This window comes from Drosophila eugracilis, unplaced genomic scaffold (genome assembly GCF_018153835.1).
Source record: "Drosophila eugracilis isolate 14026-0451.02 unplaced genomic scaffold, ASM1815383v1 contig_2155, whole genome shotgun sequence".
Taxonomy (NCBI): domain Eukaryota; kingdom Metazoa; phylum Arthropoda; class Insecta; order Diptera; family Drosophilidae; genus Drosophila; species Drosophila eugracilis.
The window spans coordinates 1,906,381-1,920,052 of record NW_024573039.1 but is presented as its reverse complement, the minus strand read 5'-3'; the positions used below and the strand labels follow the sequence as shown (position 1 = coordinate 1,920,052).

The 13,672-nt window shown below is 45.9% G+C and overlaps 5 protein-coding genes across 7 annotated transcripts; 2 read left to right on the top strand and 3 right to left on the bottom strand.

The window, feature by feature from the left end:
• The first annotated feature begins 482 nt into the window (after positions 1 to 482).
• LOC108105108 (CCR4-NOT transcription complex subunit 9) lies at positions 483 to 2,102 on the top strand. Its single transcript, XM_017211542.2, has 5 exons — positions 483 to 783; positions 854 to 1,228; positions 1,295 to 1,489; positions 1,548 to 1,639; positions 1,705 to 2,102. The coding sequence occupies exons 1-5, from the start codon at positions 721 to 723 to the stop codon at positions 1,871 to 1,873; spliced, it is 894 nt and encodes a 297-aa protein (XP_017067031.1). The 5' UTR covers positions 483 to 720; the 3' UTR covers positions 1,874 to 2,102.
• A 232-nt stretch (positions 2,103 to 2,334) lies between these two features.
• Positions 2,335 to 4,125, bottom strand: LOC108105086 (pyridoxal phosphate phosphatase PHOSPHO2). 2 transcript variants are annotated; one of them, XR_001772347.1, is made up of 3 exons: positions 3,090 to 4,125; positions 2,559 to 2,698; positions 2,335 to 2,487 (listed from the first exon to the last, which is right to left on the bottom strand). XR_001772347.1 is itself a non-coding variant. In XM_017211515.1 (2 exons), exon 1 carries the CDS (start codon positions 4,026 to 4,028, stop codon positions 3,123 to 3,125), a length of 906 nt encoding a protein of 301 aa, XP_017067004.1. In that variant the 5' UTR covers positions 4,029 to 4,125; the 3' UTR covers positions 2,335 to 2,698; positions 3,090 to 3,122. The 2 variants fall into 2 exon arrangements, 1 of the variants encoding a protein (XP_017067004.1); XM_017211515.1 differs by having other exon boundaries at positions 2,335 to 2,698.
• Positions 4,126 to 4,721: 596 nt separating this feature from the next.
• Positions 4,722 to 5,836, top strand: LOC108105089 (protein transport protein Sec61 gamma-2 subunit). The gene is made up of 2 exons (XM_017211516.1): positions 4,722 to 4,827; positions 5,263 to 5,836. The coding sequence occupies exon 2, from the start codon at positions 5,287 to 5,289 to the stop codon at positions 5,491 to 5,493; it is 207 nt and encodes a 68-aa protein (XP_017067005.1). The 5' UTR covers positions 4,722 to 4,827; positions 5,263 to 5,286; the 3' UTR covers positions 5,494 to 5,836.
• Positions 5,538 to 7,628, bottom strand: LOC108105085 (actin-related protein 10). The gene is made up of 3 exons (XM_017211514.2): positions 7,463 to 7,628; positions 7,249 to 7,401; positions 5,538 to 7,185 (listed from the first exon to the last, which is right to left on the bottom strand). The coding sequence occupies exons 1-3, from the start codon at positions 7,531 to 7,533 to the stop codon at positions 6,273 to 6,275; spliced, it is 1,137 nt and encodes a 378-aa protein (XP_017067003.1). The 5' UTR covers positions 7,534 to 7,628; the 3' UTR covers positions 5,538 to 6,272.
• A 288-nt stretch (positions 7,629 to 7,916) lies between these two features.
• On the bottom strand, positions 7,917 to 13,354 carry LOC108105096 (exportin-5). Of its 2 annotated transcripts, none has more exons than XM_017211529.2 (3): positions 13,294 to 13,354; positions 12,751 to 13,211; positions 7,917 to 12,671 (listed from the first exon to the last, which is right to left on the bottom strand). In XM_017211529.2, the coding sequence occupies exon 3, from the start codon at positions 12,638 to 12,640 to the stop codon at positions 8,915 to 8,917; it is 3,726 nt and encodes a 1,241-aa protein (XP_017067018.1). In that variant the 5' UTR covers positions 12,641 to 12,671; positions 12,751 to 13,211; positions 13,294 to 13,354; the 3' UTR covers positions 7,917 to 8,914. The 2 variants fall into 2 exon arrangements, with proteins under 2 accessions (XP_017067018.1, XP_017067019.1); XM_017211530.2 differs by having other exon boundaries at positions 7,917 to 12,668.
• Positions 13,355 to 13,672: the final 318 nt, after the last annotated feature.

The following is a 13,672-nucleotide window of genomic DNA, read 5'->3' as shown; positions in this document are numbered from 1 at the left end:
TTAAATCATGTATTCCTACCTAAAACATTTTTTTATTTATTTTAATTGGGGCTATATAAATAACATGTATATTATTATGTTATATTTATAACATAAACATTACATATATTACCGTAATATTATATTTAGTAACTTGTACGAGGGGCTTTTAGCTTTTCACTCAAAAAAGCGCGCAATAATTTTTAATTTAATTTTTCCAGTTTTAGATGTCAATGTCGATTTATTGTTTTTTCTATCATTCTAAACATTTCTTTTTTCTGTTGTAAGAGTGTTTTATAATTGTTTTATATGGAAAGCATAGTTCACAGTGTGGTGATTATAAGTCCCCAACAACAGCTAGGAACAATACCGATGCTGATGAGATCTACAAATTATAAAAAGTAGGCAATCATTCATGTGTCTAGTTTGTGTAGAAAGCTGTTAATCGTAATAGCTATTAAATTGTAGTGCTAAAACCAGAACATAAGCAACTAAACTGGTATTTTCCAAAGGTTTTGTCTGCGGCCACACTGTTCCATATAATATTTGCATCTTTGCATCTCGCCACTTGTTTTCTTTTTTTTTGTTCTTGAGCTAATAAGAACCGAATCGATTTAAGGCTCATCGATAATTATAATCGACGCCAGCTAGCGATCTATATTCTTGCAGGCATCGTTCCCAAATAACCGGCGAAAGCTGAGACCGAAATTTTTGCAAGTTTCGACAAAACTAAAATTCGCGATGAGTGCACAGCCAAGTCCGCTAATGAATCCCCAGCAGCAGCAGCAGAGTGAGCAGGAGAAGGTAAGTCGGTGATTCGGAACGCGTCACACCATTACTATCGTTAATCCATCTATTGCTATTTTTCAACTAGGTGTACCAGTGGATCAACGAGCTGGCCCATCCGGACACCAGAGAGACCGCATTGCTTGAACTGAGCAAAAAGCGCGAGACCGATTTGGCCCCTATGCTGTGGAACAGCTTCGGAACTGCATGTGCGCTGTTGCAGGAGATCGTCAACATATATCCATCAATAACGCCTCCCACACTGACGGCACACCAGTCAAACCGCGTCTGCAACGCCCTGGCACTGTTGCAGTGCGTCGCCTCGCATCCGGAAACTCGAACGGCCTTCCTGCAGGCCCAGATACCGCTGTACTTGTACCCCTTTCTATCGACCACGTCGAAGACTAGGCCTTTTGAGTACCTTCGTCTGACCAGTCTGGGCGTCATTGGAGCGCTAGTTAAGGTATTTACAATTGCATATGGCCTAAAGGCGTCTTATAATTATATTTGTTACTACTCTTTTCGGTAGACCGACGAACAGGAGGTTATTACCTTCCTGCTGACTACAGAGATTGTTCCACTCTGCCTTAGCATTATGGACAGCGGATCGGAGCTGAGCAAGACTGTGGCCACATTCATCATCCAGAAGATACTTCTCGACGAGTCTGGTCTGTCGTACATTTGCCAGACATACGAACGCTTCTCTCACGTGGCCATAACCTTGGTAAGTATGAGATTTCTCACAACAGAATGAGTTTACTTAGCGAGTCCAACGATTTCAGGGCAAAATGGTCATCCAATTGTCTAAGGATCCGTGCGCTCGCTTGCTCAAGCATGTAGTGCGTTGTTATCTACGTCTCTCGGACAACACTCGGTGGGTATTGGTCGACTTGTTATTGGTCGTTTGCTTTCTAATTTTGTAACTATCATCTTTCATAGCGCTCGCAAAGCCCTGGGGCAATGTCTGCCCGACCAACTACGTGACGGTACCTTCGCGCTCTGCCTGCAGGACGACAAATCCACCAAGCAGTGGCTTCAGATGCTACTCAAGAACCTGGAGCTCGGCGCTACACCGCAACAGATCGGTATGTCACCGCTGGGTTCCTAGACCATTCTAGTATCGCTTAGGCATCGGACTGGGCTTGGCAACCGAGCGAGTTCCATTTGGTAGTTAACTATTTGACCAAATATTTAGTGAGATTGCACGAGATTGCCTGTGTCTAACCTAAGCAAAACTGTAATATAACTATAAATAATTGTATAAGCCGATAAAGCTATGTTTAAAGTAAGTTTGTCTCTGATAGTAAATAAAGAATCTTAAACAGACAATATATGTATACACATTTGAAGTTTACTTTACATGCCATAAATGGTTTGGTTTTTGTTGATATTCGTTTATTTTGAGATGCAAACAAAGTAGCTGTTGTTAGCGCACTGAATGGAGGTTGCTCTCCTTTGTTCCTCTCGCTCATACCGACGCATTCCCCTATGGTGTCATCTCGCTCTGGACCATGTTGGAATGCAAACAAACCAAAAGTACCAAAAACACCCAAATAAAAGGCAATCGAATGCAGTAACGGCAAAACACACATTCAAATGCATATAATATGGACACTCATATACAGCTTGCGATAATTTCAATTACAACAAGTTACAATATACACACATGGAATAAACATTAACAGCCGCAGCCCAAAATTGACTCCTTGAACTGGCACACCACTGAAATTGTACTGTTTTAGACAATATGTTCTGCAGGTTTAAGTCCTGGCACATAGATCCACTTAGCATACTTAGCATAGTCGGTGCAATAAAAGGAGGGAGCGGATTAAATCAAAAACAGACCAGACCACATGATGGAACAACTGATGGATGATGGGATGGGGATGCGGATGCGTATGCTGAATTGAGACCTTCACGAGTTTAGAAGTTCCTGGAATCGCAGAACCGTATGCTTAGTACCGTTGTCAGAAAATTAAATATGTTTATTATAAAGACTCTCGAATTGAAAAAGATAAATATTTTTTGTAAGGGGATTACTGATTGCTCTAAAAAATTTAGAAAATTCTATTGCTGAATTCATTAAGGGCTTTAGGTGATTAAAACCAAATAATGGTTCTACAGAAATTTCTTTTAACCAAATTTTAAATATGATTTTTATGGATTATCGGTTTTTATTTGACTGAAAGAGACTTCTGTAGTATCCCAAATATAATGAAGTCAATTGAAAAAAAAAGTACCAATGCTATCTGATGCAATCGCAGTCGATTCCCTGTCAAAAATAAGAAAACTGCGGTTCTCCGATGGCAATTTTATCTACTTACTCGAGCAGGTCCCAAATGCCTATACATGCCTCCTTAATTTGGTGACTTGGCCGGCCCGGCGATGGCCGATGCTCGGCGTGCCACCTCCGGTGCCTCGGTCTCGGCTTCGGGGTCAGGATCAGCATCATCCTGCAACTGTAGGGTCTTCAGCTGCGGCAGGGCCAGCATCTGGTCCATCAGGTCGAAGCCGCTCTTCCAGATCAACAGCTGGGCTCGCAGCTTCAACTTGCTGCGGTTACGCAGTAGATGCTTTTCCATAGCGAATCCTTTGCGGGCGCAGGCAAAATCGCAGGCCCGCTGTCGCAGCACGGGACAAATGTCATTATTCCCGTCACCCACGTAAAAAACATGATCGTAGCGAATACTGCGGCGCAAGTCCTGTTCGATAACAAAGTGCTCTAGGACGCGACCCTTACACAGGTTACTGGCGCTCAGCTTGCAGTCCGATTGTTGGTGGTGGGCCCGGACGAGCAGACGGCCGGAGGCGTCGAATTCCGCCGGATTGGTGAAGACAGCTACAAAGCAATCTGCTATATTGTGCGCCCGCAGCCACTCCTCGATAAAAACGCTGTTCGAGTCGCTGATTATGATCAGGTCATAGTGAAGCCGCTTTGCCAAGTGTTTAATGAGACGTACGAATCCAGGAACCTCGGGTATGCCTCGAATGGTGTCCCGGATGCGAGCCTCCGGCACCTGTTGCTCATGCAATAGTCGGAACACCTCGGCCATATACTCCGTCCAGCAATCGTTTTCCACGAGTTCGTTGGCGCGAGCGCTGGTCACTTCCGTGGGCAGCAAGTCACGGACCACGGTGTCCGTGTTCTGGGAAACGATCGTGTGGTCGAAGTCGAAGGCCGCAAGGCGACGGCGCTGCTGCTTCTCCAGTTTGCAGCTGGCCACGGCCGCTGCTACCGCGGCGGATGACTGCTTCGAGGACATTCTGTTGACTCCGCTCAGAGCGAGTTCAGTTCGAGGACATCTCCATGCTCCGGGCCAGCAGTGTGACCGTAACACGGGCCTACTGGAATGGAACGCGCTGGAAGGAAACAGCGAAAATACCAAAATAAACCGTTTGACGGTTAAAATGTACCCTTTTATTCCGAATCACGAATTGATGTAGGGTTTCAAAGGAAAGAAAACCTTTGAAAATCTATTTACTTCATTATATACAGTTTTTAAACAGACAAATTAATTCTCCTTTTGCGGTAACAAAAAGTTCAATTCAACATCTGCGTGTAATGATTTTAAAGGATTTAAACTTCGTTAATGATTTTTTTTAAATATTAATCAATTAAATTAAGAAAATATAGCATAAAGAAATTCAAATTAGTTAGATAGTTTAGAACATAGTTTTTACGACATATTAAAAAAATATTTATAGCCTATTGCAGAAGCTGTTATAATATAGCTAGGCTGGATGCTCTGGCAATAAAAAACCGCCAAAAATTTAAATTTACCAAAGTTCACTTTAAATAAATTGACAACACTGTGACGTACCAACGATTTGATTAAAGCCTTATCAGTTTTAAAAAGTTTTAGTAGTAGAAATTAGCTTCACAAAACCTATACAAATATCAGAATTTTGGTATCCTCCGGGTGACAGCTCGAATTCAATGCAGCCCTGCCGTTTGACACTTTGACGTGGGGCTGTCATCGAAAATCGGACACGAATAGCAGGGTCGACGCGGCATAAACCGATTGCAACTCACTTAAGTGGAAATTTTTGATCGAAACGGAGGTGCGTGTGCCTGACTTTTTAGCTCCTAAACCTTGTCGTGTGTAATTTTTTATAAAATTACCACGTAAATAAACAAAAACCTCAATTTCAAACATCAACATTGGCTATCCAATCCAGTGTTATCCAGTGCTTTTTGTTATTCTGAAGCTTTGCATGTTTTGCTAACGTTGCTCTTCGCAAAATATAATTAATTCGAGGCAAATAAAAACTTTAGTGGAATATATATTTATGCTGATCATTTTCACTTTGAACTTTGTTGGTGGCTTGAAAACTGAACAACTACGCGAAGAGAATAGAATTTTGGTGAATGAAGAGATAGATTTCACCTGTGACATCGCCGACCATTAGCCACGTCACAGCTGACGTTGCTGTGAAAGTGCTCGAATGGCAACCAATAACTGATCAACACATTTCCCTCTCTTTCTCCCTCTGTAGAATACGCACAATACTTGAAACGATATGGACAAGGTTGTTAAATTCGCCGAGCCCGGACGAGCCTTTGCCAAGGACTCGATCCGCTTGGTCAAGCGCTGCACCAAGCCCGACCGCAAGGAGTTCCAGAAGATTGCCATCGCCACCGCCATTGGTTTCTGCATCATGGGCTTTATCGGTTTCTTCGTAAAGCTGATACATATTCCTATCAACAACATCATCGTGGGCTCCTAAGTGCAGACGGGATGGAAAAGAATCCAAAATTTGGGATATAAACAATTTTAAATCATCCATTATAGCATATGACAGATAAATTTTTTTCTTTAGTTAACATGCATAATATATATAGAATAGAGAAACTATGTGCATTCAACGAATGTCTTTCTTACAGAATTTTCATGTGCATATGTGAAAATGTATTGTAAATTTTCAAAATTCCATTCATAACTCTATATTGAAGTGCATGAACAAGTTAGTTAATAAGAGCCAATTGTAAAAATGGTAATCGACCTGCGTTTATAGCAATTGTTCGGCGGTGTGCCCTCGTCAATAAATGTTATTCCGATTTTCCATATAACATTTTTTCTTTCAATGCGTTATATTAATAGTTTTTGGTGAACATTTTATTCACCCGAGGACCTGGATAATCTTGACTAGATTGAATATAAGATTAGATCGTGATGGATATGTATTTTTTTAGTGCAAATAATAAGGTTCTTTCAAAGCCTTTTTAAATCTAGCATAGTCCATCAAAGTGGAAAAATACCAATACAAATTTTATATTTAAGCAAAATATAGAAACCAAGTCTTTTTTTTTGAAAAATGGTATAATTGACAAACATAGAATTTAAAGCACTTCATTAGAATCTGTTTGCCTATATATTTTCTATACTTTATACTTGAAGTTTACTTTAAGCCTATATAATATAGTACAATCATGATTAAATTATTATGCGTAAATAGTGAAGGCGCCTAGGAGTGTGCCCCTCCCTTTTTAAGACCTTTCCTCATACTTACGAACCCGTCGGACGATTGTCGCACAGGTTGCTCCAGTCGGGTACGTGCTCACTCTTTAGATACGTTTCCTTCGCCAGCGATCGGGTCTGGATAAGGTCCGTAGCACCGCACAGGGCGCCACCCAGCCAGGCGGTGAAGTTTTGCTTGCCAATGCCATTGAAAAATTTGAACTGCAGCTCCCCGTGGAATCGCTCGACATAGAAGGGATCCTTGGCGAGCAGATACTGCAGTTCTTGTTGGAGTCTGGCTAGTAGTCCCTGGACCATTGAGCCGCCGCCCACAAGAAACACGCTCTCTACAAGGGCGCGTCTTACGTCCAGTGTGCAATCGAGAATAGAGCGCAGAATGAGATGCGGCAGGCTGTCCCGTTCGTTGCTAGCCTCGAACATGATCTCGTAAACAGTCTCCCGCAGAATGCCGGGTACCTGTATGATCGCATCGTTGTCGCTGACGATATAATCCACGTCTGGCGCGGGAGTCGGTTGAACCTCGCCATCATTCGCGCGAGCTTGAGCCCTTTCCATGGTGGTCACGAAACACGTTCGCACCTTGATGTCCTCCAATACGCTCTCCGTCAGCAAGCTTTCCTTGATGCCAGTCTCTACCAGTTGACGCTTGATTTCCGCATGTATAGCCCTACCGCCGTAGTTCTGGTCTTTAAAGGCAGCCATGATCTGCACACCGCTAAAAACGGGCATAATGCTGGTCTCACTGTAGCCAATGTCCACCACAAGGGCAGTAGGCACGGCCAGCGTGGACAGGGCTATAAGATGTACAGGCACAAACAGCACTGAAGAGACGTCAAAGTGAACAAAGAGTACACGGGCCAATGTCTCCCGCAGGACAGTGGGTCCGAACACGCTTTCTACCAGCACGAACTTACGCTCCTTGGGGCTGACCAGCAGGTGTCTGAAAACAGATTATTAAACATAGATTTAAACAGAATCGAGCGGAAATTGGACGAGTACTTACTTGAAAAAAATCGTCTGCAGGAAGTCGACCAGCTGGTCGTAAAGCTCCTCCGTGGTGTTGTAGTCAAAGAGACGTTTTCTGAGCCCCGTCGTAGTCATCACCACCTCCGTGGGCATGATCTTACGGGGATACGCCTCCGCCGCGAATCCCAGCCTGAAAATGGGCCAATGATGACTTCACCCTCACTTGCGCCGCAGCATTTTTGTTTGCTTACTTTGTGTAGGCGGTGCCAATGTCGAGGACAATCGGAGGCTTTTCCTGCATGACGCTCTCGTATATAGGCATATTGATCAATTGGTCTGAGACGAATCGATCGGACTAGACAAGTTATTTACAATGTAGTTAATATTGGCCAAGCAATATTAAGCAACTATCGATGACAAAGTGCCCATGGCCAAAAACAATCGATAACCGTTATGTATTCACTAGAGGTGCATGAGAACTCTTCTTCTTCTCCTGCACTCGAGGGCGCCCTTTCAAAATGAAATATTTTGAAATATTTGTGTTCAAATTTTGTATTAGATTATTTTTAAAAATTTAAGCAAGTTATTTTATATAATTTCAATTAATTTAAACTAAGATTTGTTATATAAAAAAATATTTACGTTTCAGTTGCAGGCAGATCCATTTTCAATCTAATTAAGAAGATATATTAAATTTCGATTTCATTTAGAATTTGTAAATTTATTTCAAATTTATTAGCTTATTTCGATTTTGTGTTTTTGCGGGGTCTCCGCTTCGATTTCATTTAGTTATAAATAGTAGTATATAATTTCAGTTTGAATATTACATACTCGCGCAACTATAATTCATAGAATCCCGATTTGTTTTTTTTGGGAGGTTTTTTGGGGTATAATGCATACATATGTGGTGCGGGATGTGTGTTCATATACAGATTGATGTATTATATAATAATAACTTTTTGCTTATCAACTAAGCCTAAGCGTAATTTCAGAAATGTTTCTTCAAAGGATAAGTGTGTACATATATATAAATTACAGTATGCCTGCGCATAGGTAACTATACAAAACAGGGAAAAGCACAATCCATTAATTAATTATTTAACTATGTATAAAAGGGGCTTCAGGCGTTGCTGCTGCAGGGGGCCTAAGGACACGGGCTGTGGGGCTAAGGTTTGTGGGGTCGGAGTATTGGCAATTGTCGATTCTACTTCCTTTGTGCAAACAAGTTTAACAAATTCCGAATAATAAATAACAAAGCAGTAACAAGTCACGAGTCACCACTTTCCTGCAGGGGAAACGGGTTGGGATCGAAACGGGAAACGATGGCCGCGGTAGACTAATTTAAAATTAAATTGTTACATGCGGGGGTTGTAAATTTAGTTTTAAAATAAATAAATTAATAAATTTAACATCTGGTTGGAACTGGGATTGGGACTGGATCACGGGGATGGACATCGTCAGGGGCGCTGGGCGAGGACGTGAGATGCTCCTACAGTGCGGGCTCATCGTCTAAGCTAGTTTACAATTACTTTAAGTTCAGTCGTCGCTAGTTTGGCAGCTGAGGTGGCCATGGTCTCGACGTGATCCTGGTCCTCGACCAAGACCGTAGTCGTGTCGCTAGTGGCGCCGCCTCCGCTGCGACGCCTCCTCCTGCTCCTTTGTTTCTGTGTGTATTTCTGCTTCTGCACCTGTTGCGGTCCCTGTCACTTCTCCGGGCCAAAAAGCCGCGCCAGACTGGCATTCTGATTGCTATCCATGATGTCGGCGGTTGTGCCTATGGCTCCCTTGGCCTTGTGCGACTGCATAGGCGGCAGGTTGGCGATCTGCACCTCATGCCGAAACAGCTGGTTTACACTGCGCCCGACAAGCTGGGCGGTTAACTTCTTGAAGATGTCCTTTTTGGCACGGTCCACCTTGTTGCCCTTAACGGGCGCCACGGCGATCTTCTCGTCGAATTTTTGGATATCGGCAGCGTTTACACTGGGGATATGCTGCAACACTTCACTGAGAATGGGAAACTGTGGGCGCAGCAGCTCGTAAAACTGCACGCCCAGCGTTAAAAGTCCAGACTGGTTGGCCTCGTGCTGTCCATGCACCTGCATGCCCTGCAAGACGGCGGTAAAGGCTGTAACGGCCTTATTCTCATCCATCAGTTTCTCGGCAGCCAAAAAACGCATCACGGGAGCAGCAATGTTCACTGCCTTCATGCTGCACATGCCATCGTTCCAAGCGATGGCCTTGAGCAGGGTCATAAGCACATAGTTGCCGATGAGCCCGTTGCGTAGCAGTTTGCCGCCTAAATCACTAATGATGTCGGAGAGCAATGCCGATTGGATCGCTCGCGAATGCGGTGCGCTGTCCATCGAGTGCTCCTCGTTCTCCATGGCCACAGAGTTGCTGTTGGCGTTGGCGCCAGCCGCCACATGATCGGCCCCAATTTGCCCACCAACTAGCGCAATCTTCAGCACGTCCAGGTACTCGCGCGTCAGTGTACGATTAAGTTGGTCCTCCAAGACTTCCTGAGTGTCGTTGACCTCGCCGTTAAGTTGCCCGCTTTCATAGAGCGAAGCTATGTAAATCCAGCGGCGGGTAAGACGTTCGCACATCAATGGCGCCAGGTGGGCAAAAAGCGGCACTAGAACGCTGTCGTAGAAGGTTGGTGGGCACGAATAGACGAAAGGCTTAAAGAAGACCCGTATGATTGGGCGCAAACGGTAGTCAGGCACCAAGTCCATTCGGCTGAACACATTTGTTATAATGGCGTCGGAAAGACCCAGCAGTTGGTATAGATCACGTCCCAGCGATGGTCCTGCTGATCCCATCAAATGGTAGCAGCCCTCAGTGACCATCATCATAAAAGTCTGCATCTTCTCAAAGGCCGTCGGCTCGCTGCGGATGGTAGTGTCTAGCGGGTCGGTGGGCAGGGCGCAAATGCCCATTAGCAACTTCTTCTCATGCTCCAACATGCCGTGGATTCCACGATATCCTTCGGAGAGGGCGAGTAGAGCCTCGGGCGCAAACAGCTCATTTAGCACACGCATCAGGCTCAGCACATGCGAGAGCAGTGGCACGACGTGCTTGGTGGCCGGATTTCGGCAGATGGGGTTGCCCAGCTCCGTACAACCAATTACAAAACCTCCGCGCTGAGCGCGATCCGGATCGTCTGGCCAGGTGCAGCGTTTAACCACACCCAACACCACATGTAGTGCGTCCAAAAGGCGCGAGCGATTTTGGAGCGAGGGAGCGCCTTCTACGGCAAAGATAGGAGGTTTGTCCAGACCTACGAAGCTCATGAAGTCCAGGGGCGACTTGAGGGCATCGCCAAAGGCCAGCCATTCGGCCCGCTTGTCCTGCACAATGTGCTCGATGAAGAGAGTCTGGCGTTCGAAATCGCAGAAGTGGTTTGAGATGAGAATTAGTGCCTCCTGCAGAGTAGTGCGCATCAAACGGCACAGTTGATGCTGCCCAGGCTCCTTAAGTAGGAGCTCCACGTGTCCGTTGATTTGCTCGAATACGGGCAGCAGCAGCAGTGGGTACTTGTGAGCTAGTTTAACCAATAGAGAGGCGGCGTGCCGGCGCAGATTTTTTGCAGACTTGGCCTGCACCTTCTCCAGTTCGTTAGGGGGCTTCAGAACAAGTGCTCGGAAGATCTTGTCAAGCACTCGCGGCAAAAGGCTTACCCCGGTCATGGCTACGCAGTTGTTGGCTGTGATCTGGCACGCGGACATGCTAAGAAAAACGAACAGGGCCGAAATGCAGGACAGCAGAATCGAGTAGATAAGCGGGTTGATTGTCTCCAGTTTGAGGCACTCTTCCAACAGTCGTAGTCCCGCCGGTACCGAAGGTCTTTCCGATACGAGAAGAATGCGACTAAGCACACCGTCTAACACACTTACCAGTGCATCCCATTCCAGGTATACTGGGTCCAGTACGCTACACGACACATTGCCACTTTTCGCTTCCGCATCTGCTTCGGCTACCGCGTTGCGAAGTCGCTGCTGCAGCCATTGCTCGCAGTAGCCGTAAGTGACCAAAGGTTGCACAAGCGTGGCCAGGCGAAAAATCTCAAGGAAGTCGGTTCTGCAGCGGAAGAAATAAATTGCGAACTCCTCTTCGCTGTCGTACTCTAGTCGTATATAGGCCTCCGTGGAGAGGCTGGCAGGCGAGCTAGTGGAGGCAGGATATGGCAGCTTCACGATCCTGGGCGCAATCGTGTGAATGAGCTTGGGAATGTAGTTGACCGTAGCGAAATCCTTGGAGCAGGGCTCGTGCTTGAGCAACAATTGCCAGATTAGCGCGGATCCATGAGAGACGGTCAGAGATTGGTGCTGTACGAGGAGTAGAAGGCATTCGAGAAGGACTTCCAGATGCACTGGTCGCTGTGTGGCGTCGTCCTTTCCCCAAAGCGCCACTAGTTGCTGAGCCATGCCGTTCAGCACCTGCAGCAGCTTCTTGAGGAAGTTGTGGTGTTGCTCGATGGCCAACGTGGAGCTGGAGTCGGGTGGTATCTGACTGGCCTGGTAGATGTAGCGAAGGGGCTCCTCGTTAAATAATTGCAAAAGCGGCTTTCGCTCCTTCGCCTGGCCCTTACGGTTCGTGATCTGCGCCAGGCACTCAGCCGCGTTGCACTGGAATGCTTTGTCGTTGAGCAGAATGCAGAGGAATTGCATCAGTTTGCCGTTGCTTGACATGATGTGCTGAATGCTGACCCATTCGACGAAGCCGCTTAGTGTAAGCAGTACCATTTCGACGACCCGGCTGTGCGCGTTGGCCTTTGTGAAGTTGCACAGACGCGTAGTCTCACGAAACGCAGTCACATGCTGCTCCACCAGACGCAGGAAGAACTCGAAAATGTCGTTCATGTTGTTGTTTAGCGCCTGGTACATGTCCTTGCGACGCTGATTGGACTCAATTGTCTGCAACAGGGCAACATCCTCCACCAATCGTAGGAAGACCAGAAGCACCAGCTCCGTCTGCGCCTCGCCCTTGGTGCAGGCTTGGCTCAGCTCTGGCAGCAGGTCGGACCACTGCTGCGGCCATTCGCGCTTAATCATCTCGACGATGATGCGCGAAAGCGCGTCCTTCGTGGGCAGCAGCGAGCGGTCCTCCGCCGGGCCCACGCCCACGTTCAGCATCTTGATGGCATTGTCCTTGATGTACACCTTCTCCTCGTGCGTGATGCAGTTCCATCGGAACTTAATTGTGTATTCGATCAGTTGTAGGCCAAAATGTCGCACCTGCTGGTTGGACTGCGGTGAGCTGGCCAAGAATAGACCAACCTGTGCGCACAGCGGTGACTCCTCCTTGAACCGTTCACAGGCCATATAGGCCTCCAGGCGCGCCTGCTGCTGGGTCATCGGGTGCATAATCAGATCGACAGCCGTGGCTAGTTCGGCGGCCAAAGCCTCGGTGCCTCCGTGCTGGGTCATCGCTATCGCTAGCTCTCTATTTGTTTTCCTGCTGGAGAGGAGGGTGGTCAAATGTATGGTTGTGGTTCCATCTGGTTGCGCGACATGTGCTTCTATCCCAAAACACTTACCTCTGCTTGCCCCTGCCCACCGCTTAAGTCCCGAATCTCGCCTAGACTCTCGATCTCCTCCTCGATCCCCTCGTGCCTCGTCTTTGGCCAATGCGTTTTTGGAGCCAGCCAGACAACGTTTCCAAAGATTAGGACGGCTGCCTGTGTGCGTGTGCGGTGTGTTGTGTGTGGTATGCCTGTGTTCCGTGTGCGAAATGCGGAATGCGTGAGTTTCTGGTTGGGATTGTTTGGGAACTCGAATGATGATCGGCTTGAGTATCGCCTATTGCCTAGAACACAGCGTCGAGTCGAGTGTCTCACATCTGAATCGCATAAATAGATAGCCTGCTGAAACGGCTTTTCCGGCTGGGTTGTTTTAGAACAATGTGCAGCAAATCGCACGGGACAGGGTTGACAGGCGGTTAGCGGATGTTGCCAGATCTCGAAGTGTACCAAGGCGTTTTGGCCGGTTTTACAATAAGCTAGATGTGGGGATATTGATAACTTTAACTTATTCCATTTGGACTTTTGATTTGTTTCGATTGATTTGAATTTGTTGCTAACCCAAAAAAAAGAGGGGCGAACCGGCAAAGTTTCTTACGAAACTCGCGCGATATTTTCGCAATCCTTCAGCATTGCCAGACCGCGAAAGTTGTCAAGCTATAGTTGCCACGTATTTTTAGCTAACATAATTGCTAAAAGTTTTAAAAAGCCGGTCGTGTGGGTGGATTGCATTAAAAGGAGAAACAGCGCTTAATATATATTCTTATCTATATTTGCCCTATTTTTAAATTATCGGAATCTATCGCCGATATCGATGTTTTCAGTATTCCCTTCGTTCAGTTAGAAAGGTTTTGTTTTTGAAAAACTTGCAATTCTTAAATAAAACATTTTTTATTTTGAGGATATTAGATTGTTCCAATTCATAAATACAATTTGGCTG